We start from the raw sequence: 19,096 nt of genomic DNA, 5'->3' as shown, positions 1-19,096 counted from the left end.
GTTGTTTGTCTCTATGTGTCAGCCCTGCGATGACCTGGCGACTTGTCCAGGGTGTACCCCACCTCTCCCCCATAGTCAGCTGGGATAGGCTCCAGCTTGCCCGCGACCCTGCACAGGATAAGTGGCTACAGATAATGGATGGATAGATGACATATGTAACTGTAAAGACTGATGATTTATACTGTCCGTAACAGTCATTATAATGATCAGTTTAATCAAACACGAGGATCACACACACTTTACTTTCTTTTTTCTTCTTAATCATAGCAATACACACACACACACACACACACACACACACACACACACACACATACTGGTTAATATGTTTTACGGGGACTGACTTTTTGAACATCATTTGCGGGGACCACCATTTCTAAAGGTCCTGGAGGTCCGAAAAAAATCAGGTAGACTATCCAAAGCTTTGTTAGCTTATACACAACTTTAAATATTTGAATTGATGAAGTAATGTTTCTAATGTGTTCAATGGGGACCTGTGAAATGACGGATAAACGTGACTCATGGGGACCTCATTAACATATAATTTCCATAATTCACATTGATGTGATTGTGATTAGTGGGGACCTAGTGCTGTGCATACAGTCCTTTAACAATATCGAAGAAATTATGTTTAATTCCTCATTAACATATAATTTCCATAATTCACACTGATGTGATTGTGATTAGTGGGGACCTAGTGCTGTGCATACAGTCCTAGAACAATATAGATGAAATTATGTTTAATTCTTACTTTCTTTCTTAGTATTGAAGTGTACATAGATAAAACAGTAAATGGTTTGTTAATTATTGACTGGATATCATCTAAAGTGAAAGTCCACAACTTTGAAACTTTCCACTCTTGGAGCTGTTCATTCTTTATTTTAACACCATTAAAAAAACCCACTCTTTTTCATGTTTTTAATCATGATCAGCCACTCTGCATTAGCCAACAAGAACTGTAACTGAAACAGTTACTGCTATGATGCCATTTTTGTCTTCAAATTTTCATCATCCATGTTTGTTAAAAGAGAATTAAGTTACTTTGCATGCAGAAAGGTGTATTATGACTTAGGATGCATTAAATCACATCTACTCATGAGCTTTACAAAAATACATCAATTAGGCTACCTAAATATATCTATCCCTGAGTTACAACCAAATAACAAATAACTCTGACCAGCGTCTGAGAGTCTGCAATGGCACGCAACACAACTGAATCAAGACAATTTGCACGCAGAAAGGTGTAGCATAACTTACAATACATTAAATCACATCTCCTCATTATGAGCTTTTCAAAAATGTATGATTTAGGCTACCTTAGTGCATCCACCCCAAAAGTACAGCCTAATAAACACTGACTATGAGCTGTGCTTGACAATTTTCAACAAACACCCAACATAGGTGAATGGAGGTATTTGCCAGACAGAAAGGTGGAGTATGACTTATGATACATTAACTCACATCTACTGATGATGGGAATTCCAGAAATATATGATTTATGCTGTCTAAGTGTATCTGTCACCAAGTTAAACCCCAATAATCACTGACTGAGCTGGGCTTGTGAGTCTGCAATGAATGCCCGTCACAGTTGAATCAAGAAAATTTGCACACAGAAAGGTGTAGCATGACTTATGATACATTAAATCACATCTCCTCATTTTACGCTTTCCAAAAATATATGATTTAGGTCACCTTAGTGCATCCATCCCAAAAGTACAGCCTAATAAACACTGACTCTGAGCTGTGCTTGACAATTTCCAACAAACACCCAACATAGGTGAATGGAGGTATTTGCCAGATAGAATGCTGGAGTGTAATTTATGATACATTAACTCACATCTCATCATCATGAGTATTCCAGAAATATATGGTTTATGCTACCTAGATGTATGTATCCCTTAGTTACAATGAATATCCGCCACAGTTGAATCAAGATAATTTGCACACAGAAAGGCGTAGCATGACTCATGATGCATTAACTCACATCTACTGATGATGAGCATTCCAGAAATATATGATTTATGCTACCTAAGTGTATCTATCACTAAGTTAAACCCCAATAATCAGTCTGAGCTGGACTCCTGACACAATTGGGTCAAAATAATTTGCACACAGAAAGGTAGAATTTGACTTACAATACATGAAATTACATCTACTCATCATGTGTTTTCTGTCATGGTCCTACCTGTGGGCTTCTCTCTTCAGGTAACATCTCCACTCAGCATTACCGGCCACGCCCGCTCTCACTTCCTCTTATTAACTCCCAGTGGCTGTCATTGGCTGTTACCGATCACCTGTTTCCCCCCGTGTGTATTTAAGCTGCAGTCCTCCCAAGCTTCTGTGTCAGATCATCTGCAGCTCTCAGCCTGATACCTGCTGTGTTCCTACTACTCTGACTCCTGATATTGGTCTGTTCCAGTTTGACTCTGTCTGCTCTCCAGCCCCGGTAACCTGACCTGCCTTCTGTCCCGTTGACTCTGCCTCTTGCCTGCCCCTCTTGTACCTTCGCCTGATCTCCAGCTCGCTCAGCCCTGCTGCTAGCCTGCCTCTCCATCTGCCTGGTGTGAGCTACCCTGCCTGGAGCCTTAATCTTCAACCCTGATAACCTGACCCTGCATTTCTGTCCCCTATCTTGCTACCTGATTTGTGACTGTGTTCCAGTTGGCTCTCTAACTCTTGCCTACTGAGGGACTGCTAGTACCAGAGAGCAGGAAGCAGCTTCAGCAGTTCCTGGGCTTCGCAAATTTCTACAGAAAATTCATTCGTAATTACAGCACCATTGCGTCACCCCTCACCTCCTTGACCAGCACCAAACAGCCTTTCACCTGGACTCTAGCCGTCAACAAAGCCTTTGCCACCCTCAAGGCTCGGTTCACCACTGCTCCTGTCCTCCGGCTGCCTGACGAGGAGCGACAATTCATCGTCGAGGTGGATGCCTCGGATGTGGGAGTCGGGGCTGTGCTCTCACAGAGGGCTGCGGATGACAACAAGCTCCACCCCTGTGCGTTCTTCTGTCGCCGGCCGAACGCAATTACGACGTCGGCAATCGGGACCTGCTGGCGGTCAAGCTCGCCCTGGAGGAATGGCGCCACTGGCTGGAGGGGTGCGTAGTCCCATTCCTGGTCTGGACAGACCATAAGAATCTAGAATACATCCGCACCGCCAAATGACTCAACCCCAGACAGGCCCGTTGGGCTCTCTTTTTCACCCGATTCAACTTCACCCTCTCGTACTGGCCCGGATCTCGCAACACCAAGCCTGACGCACTCTCCTGCCAGTTCCAGAAGGGTGATGCCCCCTCCAAGGACCCGGCTCCCATCCTACCTGACCCCTGTATCGTTGCTGCACTGACCTGGGACATCGAAGAACGAGTGCGGGAAGCCCTCCGTGACCAACCCAGCCCCAGTGCATGCCCCACAAGTCGCCTCTTCGTTCCTGAGGACCTGCGATCCCAGGTTATACAGTGGACACGACTCCCATCTAGCCTGCCACCCTGGTTCTACTCGCACCTACCACCTGCTCGCCCAACGGTTCTGGTGGCCTACTATGAGCAGGGATGTGCGAGACTTCGTCCGAGCCTGCCCTACCTGTAACCAAAATAAGTCCTCCAGCCGACCTCCTGCCGGTTTGCTCCAGCCTCTGCCCGTGCCTATGCGACCCTGGTCCCACATCTCCCTGGATTTTGTTACAGGTCTACCCCCTTCTAACGGGATGACGGTCATACTCACCATTGTGGACCGCTTTAGCAAGATGGCACACTTTGTTCCCCTCCCTAAACTACAGTCAGCCAAGGAGACTGCCCAGATCGTCTTGCAACATGTCTTCCGCATCCATGGGCTGCCCAAGGACATCGTCTTGGACTGGGGGCCGCAATTCACCTCCTCTTTTTGGAAGGAGTTCTGTCACCTACTCGGGGCCACCGCCAGCCTCACCTCCGGATTCCGACCCCGGTCCAACAGCCCGTCAGAAAGGACTAACCAGGAGTTGGAGAAGGCACTTCAGTGCATGGTGTCACACAACCCTCGGGCCTGGAGCGAGCACCTGCTGTGGGTGGAATACTCCCACAACTCCCTCACCAGCTCAGCCACCGGGCTGTCCCCATTCCACTGCATGTATGGCTACCAACCACCCCTGTTCCCCAGCCAGGAGGGAAAAGTCACCTGCCTGGCTGCCCTCACCTATGCACGCCGATGCCGCCGCACCTGGTCTCAAGCCCGCGCTGCACTCCTCAGGTCAGTCACCAGCTACTCTACTGGCACCAACCGGTGGAGGATGCCTGCGCCCACCTACCGGGTGGGCCAGAAGGTGTGGCTATCTACCAAGGACCTGCCCCTCCAGGTGGAGTCTCGCAAACTAGCACCCCAGGTCATCGGACCTTTTCCTATCCAGAGGATAATCAGCCAGTCTGCTGTCTGGCTTCGAATGCCCAAATCCATGAGTGCACCCCACCTTCCATGTCTCTAAGATCAAGCCAGTGCACGAGAGCCCACTGGTCCCAGCTGCACCTCCTCCTCGTCTCATCGACGGTGGCCCGGTCTACTCCGTCCGGCGACTGCTTAAGTCATGACGCAGGGGCCTCCAATACCTGGTGGATTGGAAGGGTTATGGTCCTGAGGAGAGGATGTGGATTCCTGCTGGAAGGATTCTGGATCCGGCCCTCATCGCCGACTTCCATCGGCTACACCCCGACCAGCCCTCCATCTGACGGGGCCGACGTAGGGGTTCTCACCGTGCGGATCCACTTCCGGACCCTGCACCTGACACCGAACCAAATCCTGGGCAGGGGTCCTTGGATGACGATTCTTCTGACGGTGAAGAGGGTGCAGAGGCTATGGACAGTGACTGGTCTGAGGAGTTCTAACCCTCCACCGGTATTCCCCCTCCTCCCGCCTGTCTTTGGTGATCTGTGGCTAGGGACTTCTGGGGCTGTCCCTTGAGGGGGGGGTTCTGTCATGGTCCTACCTGTGGGCTTCTCTCTTCAGGTAACATCTCCACTCAGCATTACCGGCCACGCCCGCCCTCACTTCCTCTTATTAACTCCCATTGGCTGTTACCGATCACCTGTTTCCCCCCGTGTGTATTTAAGCTGCAGTCCTCCCAAGCTTCTGTGTCAGATCGTCTGCAACTCTCAGCCTGATACCTGCTGTGTTCCTACTACTCTGACTCCTGATATTGTTCTGTTCCAGTTTGACTCTGTCTGCTCTCCAGCCCTGGTAACCTGACCTGCCTTCTGTCCCGTTGACTCTGCCTCTTGCCTGCCCCTCTTGTACCTTCGCCTGATCTCCAGCTCGCTCAGCCCTGCTGCTAGCCTGCCTCTCCATCTGCCTGGTGTGAGCTACCCTGCCTGGAGCCTTACTCTTCAACCCTGGTAACCTGACCCTGCATTTCTGTCCCCTATCTTGCTACCTGATTTGTGACTGTGTTCCAGTTGGCTCACTAACTCTTGCCTACTGAGGGACTGCTCGCTGGGAGACTGCCTGAAACCCAAGCACTGTCAGCCTACAGCCACAGCTCTCTGACTACGCCAGATCTCAGCTGCTAAGCAGGGTTGGGCCCAGTCAGTACTTGGATGGGAGACCTCAGACATCACCTCCTGCCTCTCAGTTCTCCTGCCACTGGACTTCACCCACACACATTCTCCCAACTCCCTTTTCCCCTGTTATTAATAAACTGTGGTTTGAGCGCAATTGATCTCCTCTCCTGTTTGTTCCGTGACAGTTTTCCAAAATAATATGATTTAGGCACACTAATTGCAGTCACAATACACATAACACAGTACTATCAAATGCATTAAAGTCAAATTTGTATTGCTCATGTCAACTTTTAATGTGTTTAACTTTACAAACATCTCATCTCATTATCTCTAGCCGCTTTATCCTTCTACAGGGTCGCAGGCAAGCTGGAGCCTATCCCAGCTGACTACGGGCGAAAGGCGGGGTACACCCTGGACAAGTCGCCAGGTCATCACAGGGCTGACACATAGACACAGACAACCATTCACACTCACATTCAAACCTATGGTCAATTTAGAGTCACCAGTCAACCTAACCTGCATGTCTTTGGACTGTGGGGGAAACCGGAGCACCCGGAGGAAACCCACGCGGACACGGGGAGAACATGCAAACTCCACACAGAAAGGCCCTTGCCGGCCCCGGGGCTCGAACCCAGGACCTTCTTGCTGTGAGGCGACAGCGCTAACCACTACACCACCGTGCCGCCCCTTTACAAACATGAACAATTGAAGTTGAAGTAACATCAATCTTCTGAATGTTTAGCTACCTGAGTTTAAAAAAGGAAAGTCACTTATGAAAAATGTAAACAATATTCAGTGTGTCTTTACTGACACTAGTGTAAACAAATAACTCAGTTAACATGTAAACAAAAAGGGCATTCCCTTTATGAAATACAAAGACATCCTTCAATGTGAATTTTGCAGAGGCATATGAAAGTGAACAAAAACTGCCATACCATAAAGTTGGTAATCTTCACACTATTTGCATTGTATTTTCCTTTTGTAGGATGTAATGCGGTTGTAAATGTAGAATTTCACGTGTTGCCACTCTCGGTTCTTAAGAGCTTCTGGCTCAGCATTCAAACACTTCATACAGTCGCTCTTTGCTGGTACAATGCAAGATGTGATGAAGCGCTTCATATGCCTTTCTACCGCCTGTACCTCTTTCTGCTGCCAGGGCATTTTCTTCTGGGTAGCTCTGCCTTGATATGCTAAAGAATTGAAAAGAAAGAGTGAGTGCTGGAAATACTATCTGAAGTTCTCTATCAACAGGTGAACATTCTAAGCTTAAATAGATTTTTTTTTTTACTCTGAATAGAACTAAAATATTGTCAGTCTAACAATAATTTCTACCTTCTGCTCATCATTAGGGAAAAAGATTAGTATACTACAAGTCATACAAATTGTTTTAATTGTTACATTTGATCATAGTGCAGTCCTGTTCATGTCAATATTTTAGATTAATTCATCTTATATCATGTAGTATGGTAATATCCTTATATGTAGTGCAGTGGTTTTCAAAGAATAATGATAGTGATTGTGATGTCTAATATGATGGTGATGGCTTTAGCCAGTTTTAGCCTGAGTTTGAGTAACAGCTTCAGAAAGTAAGAACACACATTTATGTAACTGGTGACAAGCATACAAATATGCAATATGGTCAGTAAAAGCATGTAAAGTTTCTTTTTATGAGTCCATCTACAACCCCGATTCCAAAAAAGTTGGGACAAAGTACAAATTGTAAATAAAAACGGAATGCAATGATGTGGAAGTTTCAAAATTGGATATTTTATTCAGAATAGAACATAGATGACATATCAAATGTTTAAACTGAGAAAATGTATCATTTAAAGAGAAAAATTAGGTGATTTTAAATTTCATGACAACAACACATCTCAAAAAAGTTGGGACAAGGCCATGATTACTACTGTGAGACATCCCCTTTTCTCTTTACAACAGTCTGTAAACGTCTGGGGACTGAGGAGACAAGTTGCTCAAGTTTAGGGATAGGAATGTTAACACATTCTTGTCTAATGTAGGATTCTAGTTGCTCAACTGTCTTAGGTCTTTTTTGTCGTATCTTCCGTTTTATGATGTGCCAAATGTTTTCTATGGGTGAAAGATCTGGACTGCAGGCTGGCCAGTTCAGTACTTGGACCCTTCTTCTACGCAGCCATGATGCTATAATTGATGCAGTATGTGGTTTGGCATTGTCATGTTGGAAAATGCAAGGTCTTCCCTGAAAGAGACGTCATCTGGATGGGAGCATATGTTGCGCTAGAACCTGGATATACCTTTCAGCATTGATGGTGTCTTTCCAGATGTGTAAGCTGCCCATGCCACACACACTAATGCAACCCCATACCATCAGAGATGCAGGCTTCTGAACTGAGCGCTGATAACAACTTGGGTCGTCCTTCTCCTCTTTAGTCCGAATGACACGGTGTCCCTGATTTCCATAAAGAACTTCACATTTTGATTCGTCTGACCACAGAACACTTTTCCACTTTGCCACAGTCCATTTTAAATGAGCCTTGGCCCAGAGAAGACGTCTGCGCTTCTGGATCATGTTTAGATACGGCTTCTTCTTTGAACTATAGAGTTTTAGCTGGCAACGGCGGATGGCACGGTGAATTGTGTTCACAGATAATGTTCTTTGGAAATATTCCTGAGCCCATTTTGTGATTTCCAATACAGAAGCATGCCTGTATGTGATGCAGTGCCATCTAAGGGCCCGAAGATCACGGGCACCCAGTATGGTTTTCCAGCCTTGACCCTTACGCACAGAGATTCTTCCAGATTCTCTGAATCTTTTGATGATATTATGCACTGTAGATGATGATATGTTCAAACTCTTTGTAATTTTACACTGTCGAACTCCTTTCTGATATTGCTCCACTATTTGTCGGCGCAGAATTAGGGGGATTGGTGATCCTCTTCCCATCTTTACTTCTGAGAGCCAGTCATACTTTTTATACCCAGTCATGTTAATGACCTATTGCCAATTGACCTAATGAGTTGCAAGTTGGTCCTCCAGCTGTTCCTTTTTTGTACCTTTAACTTTTCCAGCCTCTTATTGCCCCTGTCCCAACTTTTTTGAGATGTGTTGCTGTCATGAAATTTCAAATGAGCCAATATTTGGCATGAAATTTCAAAATGTCTCACTTTTGACATTTGATATGTTGTCTATGTTCTATTGTGAATACAATATCAGTTTTTGAGATTTGTAAATTATTGCATTCCGTTTTTATTTACAATTTGTACTTTGTCCCAACTTTTTTGGAATCGGGGTTATATTTGCTATTATTATTATATAACATTAAGAGATCAATTGTAATCACTGCTAATATACAAAAGAATATATACCTTCTTTACCCTTGGAGGAAGGCCTCACAGTGCTGGCACTTGAAGTTATCTCATGATCTGACACTGGTTTGCGTCTCTTTGGTGATGTTGACTCATTCCTCTCAATCGGAGGCGAAGCCTCACCTGCTAATGGTTCTATGGAAAGCAAATTAAAAATTCAACATATTCAGAAATACAGGGTGGCCCAAAAGTTACTATACTGTACTTTCTTTTTCTATTCCATTTCAAATATCATTTTGGACAGATGTGAGGCCATCAGCATTTAAAAGCTTAGGTTTTGCCATTTTTGTAGACATACATTCACTGATGTGGTGTCCATGGATGCTGTAAATTGTACTACATATAGGAGCAGTGTGACGGGCCATAAAACATTTTTTTGCAATACTGCTCCAATGTCAATTGGTGAGCCATGGGCAAGGGAATAATCACCTCACTGAGATCACGTTATTGTACATATTCAGGCTCTGTAAAAATCTGTAAACACAAGCAATTTTTATCGATATTAGAACATCTTTTTTTGTAATAATAGAGAAATAGGAAAAGAACAACTGTTTATATGAAATGTATTACTTCTAGTAAGTAAGCAGGACAGCAGGGTATATTTAAGCGTTCACATACTCTTTTGTTAAAGGCCTTAATAAGTTTAAGTTTAGTCTAAACAGTAAACAGCTAAGCTAACAGCTAAGTTCTATATATACATATACAGTACACACATTCTCAAACAGCCACTGCGGGGACATTTCACACACTATTGGACAGTTCACTATGGGGACACACTATGCTAAATTTTTCACACAGGTTTTCTTTGAAAAGTGTGTGAAAGTGTGCTAGATGTGAACGTGTTCTATGGGGACGCCGTAATTGTCTAGAATAATGTGATAATAACCAAAGAAAAAAGTGTGAGTGGTGGCTAAAATGTAACCTACATGTCTTCCTAACACTAAGCTTCTATAAATGAATTACGTTAAACACTGTGTTGTGATAATTCATACTTAGTGACCATCACAACAGCCTTAGTTTCTCATTTTGGTGTCTAAAATAGCTAAACAATAAATACCGAACACATGGACAGACTGTAGGATGGTGTTTGAAGTGATGAATTTGAAAATACCTGTTCAAGGCTACTCTCTGAACTAGTAGCATCATCCGTCTGACCTTTAGATATTAGTAAAGGATGAGAGCCCTCGACCATCACTGAATTTACTGCAACACTAGTTATCTGTGAACACATATTACATAACAACAATATTTCAGAATATAACAGGAAAAAAAATCACAAAAAAATAAACTCTAAATGCAACACTACATGAATACATAATGACTGCAACTTCAGACAAAACTCTGATGTGAAATGCATGCCGACATAGACCTGACTTGAGAGATAAATAACAAATTTGTATTAAAGTAGTATTTTCCTAACAGCCAAGTTCTATATATACATATACACAGATTCTCAAACAGCCACTGCGGGGACATTTCACACACTATTGGACAGTTCACTATGGGGACGCACTATGCTAAATTTTTCACACAGGTTTTCTTTGAAAAGTGTGTGAAAGTGTGTTAGATGTGAACGTGTTGTATGGGGACGCCGTAATTGTCTAGAATAATGTGATAATAAACAAAGAAAAAAGTGTGAGTGGTGGCTAAAATGTAACCTACATGTCTTCCTAACACTAAGCTTCTATAAATGTATTACGTTAAACACTGTGTTGTGATAATTCATACTTGGTAACCATCACAACAGCCTTAGTTTCTCATTTTGGTGTCTAAAATAGCTAAACAATAAATACCGAACACATGGACAGACTGTAGGATGGTGTTTGAAGTGATGAATTTGAAAATACCTGTTCAAGGCTACTCTGTGAACTAGTAGCATCATCCGTCTGACCTTTGGATAGCAGTAAAGGATGAGAGCCCTCGACCATCACTGAATTTACTGCAACACTAGTTATCTGTGAACACACATTACATAACAATATTTCAGAATATAACAGGAAAAAAAATCACAAAAAATAAACTCTAAATGCAACACTACATGGATACATAATGACTGCAACTTAAAAAAAAATCTCTGATGTGAAATGCATGCCGACATAGACTTGACTTGAGAGATAAATAACAAATTTGTATTAAAGTAGTACTTTCCTACCAGCCAAGTTCTATATATACATATACACACACACACATTCTCAAACAGCCACTGCGGGGACATTTCACACACTATTGGACAGTTCACTATGGGGACGCACTATGCTAAATTTTTCACACAGGTTTTCTTTGAAAAGTGTGTGAAAGTGTGCTAGATGTGAACGTGTTCTATGGGGACGCCGTAATTGTCTAGAATAATGTGATAATAAACAAAGAAAAAAGTGTGAGTGGTGGCTAAAATGTAACCTATATGTTTTCCTAACACTAAGCTTCTATAAATGTATTACGTTAAACACTGTGTTGTGATAATTCATACTTGCTAACCATCACAACAGCCTTACTTTCTCATTTTGGTGTCTAAAATAGCTAAACAATAAATACCGAACACATGGACAGACTGTAGGATGGTGTTTGAAGTGATGAATTTGAAAATACCTGTTCAAGGCTACTCTGTGAACTAGTAGCATCATCCGTCTGACCTTTAGATATCAGTAAAGGATGAGAGCCCTCGACCATCACTGAATTTACTGCAACACTAGTTTTCTGTGAACACATTACATAACAACGATATTTCAGAATATAACAGGAAAAAAAAATAAACTCTAAATGCAACACTACATGGATACATAATGACTGCAACTTCAGACAAAACTCTGATGTGAAATGCATGCCGACATAGACCTGACTTGAGAGATAAATAACAAATTTGTATTAAAGTAGTACTTTCCTAACAGCCAAGTTCTATATATACATATACACAGATTCTCAAACAGCCACTGCGGGGACATTTCACACACTATTGGACAGTTCACTATGGGGACGCACTATGCTAAATTTTTCACACTGGTTTTCTTTGAAAAGTGTGTGAATATGTGCTAGATGTGAACGTGTTCTGTGGGGACGCCGTAATTGTCTAGAATAATGTGATAATAAACAAAGAAAAACGTGTGAATGGTAGCCAAAATGTAACCTACATGTCTTCCTAACACTAAGCTTCTATAAATGTATTACATTAAACACTGTGTTGGGATAATTCATACTTAGTGACCATCACAACAGCCTTACTTTCTCATTTTAGGTGTCTAAAATAGCTAAACAACAAATACCCAACACATGGACAGACTGTAGGATGGTATTTGAAGTGATGAATTTGAAAATACCTGTTCAAGGCTACTCTCTGAACTAGTAGCATCATCCGTCTGACCTTTGGATAGCAGTAAAGGATGAGAGCCCTCGACCATCACTGAATTTACTGCAACACTAGTTATCTGTGAACACATATTACATAACAACGATATTTTCAGAATATAACAGGAAAAAAAAAATCACAAAAAATAAACTCTAAATTCAAGACTACATGGATACATAATGACTGCAACTTCAGACAAAACTCTGATGTGAAATGCATGCCGACATAGACCTGACTTGAGAGATAAATAACAAATTTGTATTAAAGTAGTATTTTCCTAACAGCCAAGTTCTATATATACATATACACAGATTCTCAAACAGCCACTGCGGGGACATTTCACACACTATTGGACAGTTCACTATGGGGACGCACTATGCTAAATTTTTCACACAGGTTTTCTTTGAAAAGTGTGTGAAATTGTGCTAGATGTGAATGTGTTCTGTGGGGACGCCGTAATTGTCTAGAATAATGTGATAATAAACAAAGAAAAACGTGTGAATGGTAGCCAAAATGTAACCTACATGTCTTCCTAACACTAAGCTTCTATAAATGTATTACATTAAACACTGTGTTGGGATAATTCATACTTAGTGACCATCACAACAGCCTTAGTTTCTCATTTAGGTGTCTAAAATAGCTAAACAACAAATACCCAACACATGGACAGACTGTAGGATGGTGTTTGAAGTGATGAATTTGAAAATACCTGTTCAAGGCTACTCTCTGAACTAGTAGCATCATCCGTCTGACCTTTGGACAGTAGTAATGGATGGGAGTCCTCGACCGTCATTGAATTTACTGCAACACTAGTTATCTGTGAACGCATATTACACAATGTCATTATTTCAGAATATAACAACAGGAGACATCTGTAATAACCATCACAATAGCCTCATTTTCTCATTTTAGTTGTCTAAAATAGCTAAACAATAAATAACCAACACATGGACAGACTGTAGGATGGTATGTGAAGTGATGAATTTGAAAATACCTGTTCAAGGCTACTCTGTGAACCAGTAACATCATCCATCTGACCTTTAGACAGTAGCAAAGGATGGGAGTCCTCGACCATCATTGAGTTTACTGCAACACTAGTTATCTGTGAACGCATATTACATAATGACAATATTTCAGAATATAACTTCAGGAGAAATTCACAATAAATAAACTGCATATGTAACAGTAGATGGATATATAATGACTGCAACTTCTGACAAAAATCACGTCATCAATTGCATGCAGACATAGACAATAGATAATAAACAAAAAAAAAAAGTGTTAGTGTTTGCTAAAATGTAACCTATATGCTTTCCTAACACTAAGCTTCTATAAATGTATTACATTAAACACTGTGTTGTGATAATTCATACTTAACCATGAAAATAGCCATATTTTCTCATTCTGAAATAGCTAAACAACACAGAAATAACACATGGAAGTGTTTTAGGATTGTATCTGTGTTGAATTTGTAGGAAGTGATGAATTTGAAAATACCTGTTCAAGGCTACTCTCTGGACCATTAGCATCATCCATCTGACAGCTGGACACCAGTAAAGGAGAATGCTCCACCATCATTGTATTTACTTCAACACTGGTTATCTGTGAACACATATTTCATAATGACAGTATTTCAGAATATAACAACAGGAGACAGATGTCTAAAATGTAGCCCAAGTATTCTGCTAACACTAAGCTTCTTCTGTTCATTATATTAAAAACTTTGCATTTTCATAATTGATTCATAATTGATAAATATCAAAATAGGCTTGTTTCCTCATTTTAATTGTCTAAAAGAGCTAAACATTGTGTTGTTTAGGGAAATCTCTATGATGAGATGTATGATGAACATGTATTAGTCATCAAAAAAATTAGCTATTTCTAATTCGTGATGCCATTACTTTTACAGACCATAATAATACAAACTAAAATAAAAAGACAGAGAGATACTGTATAAGTATTTAAATGATGAACCTAAAATTACCTGTCGACAGTTGTTCTGTTGGCCAGTTGCATCATCCAATGGATTCTTTGACAAGACAGAAGGGTGAGAGTTCTTCACTGTCGTGGTCCTTTTTGCAGTTCTGGTGGTCTATAAACACAAGTTATTACAAATTTGAAATATCAAGTGTCTACTTAAGTATTTGCAATTTGAAGTCAATCATGTGATGGTAACCATTTGATTTCTCTGGGTGCCTGATACAAAATATACCTTTTTTTTTTTATTTTTGATGTTGTGTTTGCCCAGTGAAGCCTTTAAATCCACATTTGTATCATTGGCATCCTGCAAACATTATTCATGAATTAGTACTGATTGACTTTTTTGTGTGTTACTTCATTAGTAGCAATATACTGCTATCCAGTCTTGCCTCTAATATTCATCCTGTACAGTATATTCTCAGAAAATGAATGAGTTGAATGAATCAGTGAAAATAAATTACACAACATTGATCATTTGTGGACTTCATATTTCTGTATAAGAATTTATAATTTCACTTGGTTGTAGAAAATGGCATTAAAATTATTGTTAAACTAAACACTTGGTAATACTAGTAATACTTGATAGTGGGTTTATTTAAGCATGTATTTTATTCTTATACTACATTTTACTTTTATTAGTAAAATAGATAAATCAATAGGGCGGCACGGTGGTGTAGTGGTTAGCGCTGTCGCCTCACAGCAAGAAGGTCCGGGTTCGAGCCCCATGGCCGGCGAGGGCCTTTCTGTGCGGAGTTTGCATGTTCTCCCCGTGTCTGCGTGGGTTTCCTCCGGGTGCTCCGGTTTCCCCCACAGTCCAAAGACATGCAGGTTAGGTTAACTGGTGACTCTAAATTGAGCGTAGGTGTGAATGTGAGTGTGAATGGTTGTCTGTGTCTATGTGCAGCCCTGTGATGACCTGGCGACTTGTCCAGGGTGTACCCCGCCTTTCGCCCGTAGTCAGCTGGGATAGGATCCAGCTTGCCTGCGACCCTGTAGAACAGGATAAAGCGGCTACAGATAATGAGATGAGATGAGATAAATCAATATTAGTGTAATGTATTTAACCTGCGTAATAGATGATGTTTACTATGCAACACACCTGTGCTCTCCATGGGCAGTCATCACCCCCATAGTTGTACAGAATTTCTTCCCCTTCATCAATGTCTTTTATGGCAAACAAACACAGATGTGGTTTGCCATCCACATCGATTCTTTTCATCTGACAATTTGGGCTTTGGTGATCGTCGTTGACCAGCCGGCCAAACGACTCGTCCTCTGTAGAGGCATCAATACTTAAAAAGACAGGAAAGGGTGATTAGTGTACATACACAGCATCACCCCAAAACCACAGCCTCACAAAGACTAGTGTAGAACAGTGGGACATGGAAGAGGAAGAGTATTAGCTGCAACTTCAAATCTTACCACCATGTTTTTCCTCTCCAGTTGAAAGCAAACATAAATGCAGCACACACTGGATTGTAAAGTTTTCTTCTTCTTTGAGCTTCTGCATCGCTTATCATATCTCCCCTATACTCGACAACAAAGTCTCCTTTGCAGATTGGGCCTTTTGCAAATATACCACGTCCTGTAAAACACAATTTCAGCAACTGTATGTTCATTTAGTCTCTTTGCTCTTTTGATCTTTTATCCAGTTTTTCTGGAGATATCATCACTACCACTACGACAGTTAAGATTGGTGCAGATGGCTTAAACTAACCTGTATTTAATCTGACATAGAACGTAGGCTAATTTTAGAAAAAAAACTTGCCTTAATTTGTAGAAAATAATCTAAGGCCTAAATATTGTATATGGAATCTATTTGTATATGCAGCTAATTTGGTAACTGAAACATATCCCACTCAGTATAGCTGGCAGACTGCCATAGTACACAAATGTCAGGCAAGCAACTTGTATTGCCAGCAGCTTCAAAGGCATCTTATAATAATTTGTTGATTTGGCTATTGCTATGTTATCAGTGTGGAGCATGCAGGGACAGAGAATAGAGACTATTAACAGATTAACCATATACCACATTACCTTTAGTTGCATTAATGTATTTCACATCCAATTTAGACGTTTTGTCAGTATGTGACACAACATGATGAATGGCATCATTGATGGGGCTGATTCGGCGTGACATTTTCAAACTGCAACAGAATGTAGAATGCATGAATCAAACTGATTACACTAAATCCAGTAACTTTTGGGAGTTTAAATCAGCTATAATAATTTATACTAACTCATTTTCTGTACATTAAAAAATAATTGTGTACTTTCAATCTAATCTTACAAACACAGCTGCACCACTTACTCTCTCAAAGCAATGAGTTAGGCTAAAGGGCTAGCAGTGTCTTTTTAATGTACGTAGACCCCTTTATACTCAATAACACGTGACTTAGCTAGATGTCAAAAAGTGGCTAATGCAGGCCCGGCGCCAGAATTGAAATATTCAGGGGGCGATCAGTTTATCAGAGGGGGCGGTGTTAAAAAAAAAAAAACGCTCCGGATGGGACGTGCCTTTGAGCGTGCATAATGGGTGCGCTCGTATTATTTCATATGCTTGTGTATTTTCAATATATTTAGGCTACACCTCTGTAAGAGAGTAAGAGTATACAGAGCAAGTAATAAGAGTATTTTTTTTTTATTTGAACGTATAGGCCCATGAGCTCCTGTCCTGCATTGTCAAAACTGAGCCAACAAATGATCTGAGCCAGCCAGAGACAGCTCCACATAGCACTCCATCATGAGCGTAAACAACACAGCGCAAAATGACAGTTACACAACGGGTCAATGATCAACCTCTTCATTTAAACAATACGACTATACACTTTTATCTCACCATAATTAGTCCATATCTTCACATAAAATACTGCGTGGGACTGGAAGCATATGCTAGCCTACCTCAGAAGAGTTGAAGCCTTCGGTTGGATGTCGTGTTGAATCTTCTGAGAAGGACATCTCGCCACTCTCTGTTGAATCTCCAGGCACTGACACCATGCAATCGACTCGATATACAATATAATGTAGCCTAGCAACCACATCATAGCAACCCTCAACCTATCAAATTGCTTTGAACAGTTGCCATTTCAGTTTGTTTTAAAAGTAATTAATTTAGTTTATTTGTTAAAGTAGTTTTAGAATTTGAAAATCGCCTTTGCATGTAACGATGAATACTAATATTTGTAGTATATTACAAAAAAAAAAAAAAAAATCACTCAAAAATGTTTATCCGTAATGATTTTATAGAGGATTTTCTGCGATAGCCCACGAGCAAAACATCGCGTTGCGATCACGTGACCGATGACGTAGTAAATTGACAAGCTAGACAGCTCACTGCCTGTACATACTGTGACTGAGTGACAATTCGCGGATCTACGGATTATTTCCACTGTATACGATGGTAAAAAAGTGTGTCGCGTACAGCTGTTCTAAAACCAACAAAGACGGAGTATCTCTGCATCAGTTCCCTGATCCTGATCAGAATAATGGATACGATCTCGCTGAGTGGAACCGGCGAGTAAAGCGGACGAGGGCAGACTGGTGCTAGTTGAAGGCTAGTGCACATATTTATGCTGGTGAGTGTAAAGGGAAAAGTGGTTTTTATAGTCCATGGGAGAATCTTGAGGCGCGCTTTGAACGAGCTTCCCGAACCTTTAGGACAATTAAAGGGTTCTTTAACTAAACAAGAACTAGACGATCCCTGGACGAGTTCCTGCTTTGCACTTCTATGATACAGCCGTGACTGTCCCCATTCAGGCCCGCATTTTTCTTCTCCCCAAGCTCCGAACGCACACAAAGCAGACTTTGACAGCTGCAGTCATTTCCGTGTTGTTGGAAAGGCCGCTTGAACGCCATCGGTTCGCCCCAAATATACTGCCGATCACGACGCACATTTCGGCCCAGACCTCTGATTTAGTAGAAAAAATGTTGTGCATCGACTCACCTCGACTGGAACACGATTCACTTTCGTCTGAATAATCGCTGTCTGATTCACTCATTTCGCTTGTGTTTATACTGGATGCTGCCATCCTGGTCAATTTACTACGTCATCGGTCACGTGACTCCTGACTGGGATTTCCAGGAAATGCTTCCCAGAAGCTCGGTTTTGTCGCTCAAATACACCCCTTTGATGGGGAAATTTTTTATTTTTAATTTGCATACATTGAATATACTACATTTTCATCAATAGTGGGTTCTAAAATTCTAGAACTACTATAAATATTTGATATTATTGAATAGTTTAGGCTACTATTTTGCAGTATTTCATTGTTATTATTATAATTTTTTTTCCAACTCTCGCAACTGAGGGGGCGGGGTGATTGACTTGAGGGGGCGTCGCCCCCAAACGCCCCCTCGTAGCGCCGGGCCTGGGCTAATGTCTGCTTGTGAAGTGTTAAATGGGATAGCTTGCTATAACAAACAGAAGACTAAGAAGCTAATAGTTAATAGTGCTAGCAGGCTAGCTACTTGGATAGTCATAAAAGGGTAACTGAAGTTAAATTCAAGTATTTGCATTTTGTTCCTTTTTACTTTGTGTACTCGGTTTGACACCCCACGTGGTGTGATTTACTAAGAATGTTTTCAGCAGCTTGTACCCAACTAGTTAACCCTCGTTGTAACACCTACAAGTTTAACTGTCAAAATACATACATAATCACACCCATAATTATAAATTACATGTTTGCCATCAAGTTGCACTTACCATGTTTTGAATTTTTCTTTTGGATGAGCACTCTTCTCCTCAGCTTCCATCTTTTTCAGACTTTATCCTTGAAATGTAATGGATCGGCATGTTTAACACTAAAAAAATCCGCTTGCCGTTGTAAACGTTCCTTATGGGGACGGGAAATAGGCGGCGCCAGACCATATTTGGAATGTGTGTGTGTGAAAGCAGTGAG

The 19,096-nt window shown here is 41.4% G+C and overlaps 2 protein-coding genes across 5 annotated transcripts in view; one reads left to right on the top strand and one right to left on the bottom strand.

Moving 5' to 3' along the window:
* The window catches only part of gpc1b (glypican 1b), a 255,873-nt gene that overhangs the window by 150,760 nt on the left and 86,017 nt on the right, over positions 1 to 19,096 (top strand). The window lies entirely within an intron of this gene.
* LOC132871694 (uncharacterized) lies at positions 243 to 19,026 on the bottom strand. 4 transcript variants are annotated; one of them, XM_060906107.1, is made up of 17 exons: positions 18,901 to 18,957; positions 17,100 to 17,185; positions 16,236 to 16,345; positions 15,621 to 15,783; positions 15,298 to 15,490; positions 14,431 to 14,502; positions 14,203 to 14,310; positions 13,716 to 13,820; positions 13,213 to 13,320; positions 12,928 to 13,035; positions 12,190 to 12,297; positions 11,465 to 11,572; positions 10,726 to 10,833; positions 9,990 to 10,097; positions 9,177 to 9,352; positions 8,879 to 9,013; positions 243 to 6,723 (listed from the first exon to the last, which is right to left on the bottom strand). In XM_060906107.1, the coding sequence occupies exons 1-15, from the start codon at positions 18,901 to 18,903 to the stop codon at positions 9,323 to 9,325; spliced, it is 1,518 nt and encodes a 505-aa protein (XP_060762090.1). In that variant the 5' UTR covers positions 18,904 to 18,957; the 3' UTR covers positions 243 to 6,723; positions 8,879 to 9,013; positions 9,177 to 9,322. The 4 variants fall into 4 exon arrangements, with proteins under 4 accessions (XP_060762090.1, XP_060762092.1, XP_060762091.1 ...); XM_060906109.1 differs by having other exon boundaries at positions 8,888 to 9,013; XM_060906108.1 differs by having other exon boundaries at positions 244 to 6,723; positions 9,308 to 9,352.

Source organism: Neoarius graeffei, chromosome 23 (genome assembly GCF_027579695.1).
Source record: "Neoarius graeffei isolate fNeoGra1 chromosome 23, fNeoGra1.pri, whole genome shotgun sequence".
Taxonomy (NCBI): Eukaryota; Metazoa; Chordata; class Actinopteri; order Siluriformes; family Ariidae; genus Neoarius; species Neoarius graeffei.
This window is presented reverse-complemented; position numbering and strand designations above follow the sequence as displayed.

What these genes read in the sequence shown, in the direction of transcription:
- LOC132871694 (XM_060906107.1), bottom strand. An exon ending in CAGAGAGTAGCCTTGAACAG is followed by an intron (nt 13,321 to 13,715) that starts GTATTTTCAAAT and finishes ATGCGTTCACAG; the next exon opens with ATAACTAGTGTTGCAGTAAA. An exon ending in CACAGAGTAGCCTTGAACAG is followed by an intron (nt 10,834 to 11,464) that starts GTATTTTCAAAT and finishes GTGTGTTCACAG; the next exon opens with ATAACTAGTGTTGCAGTAAA.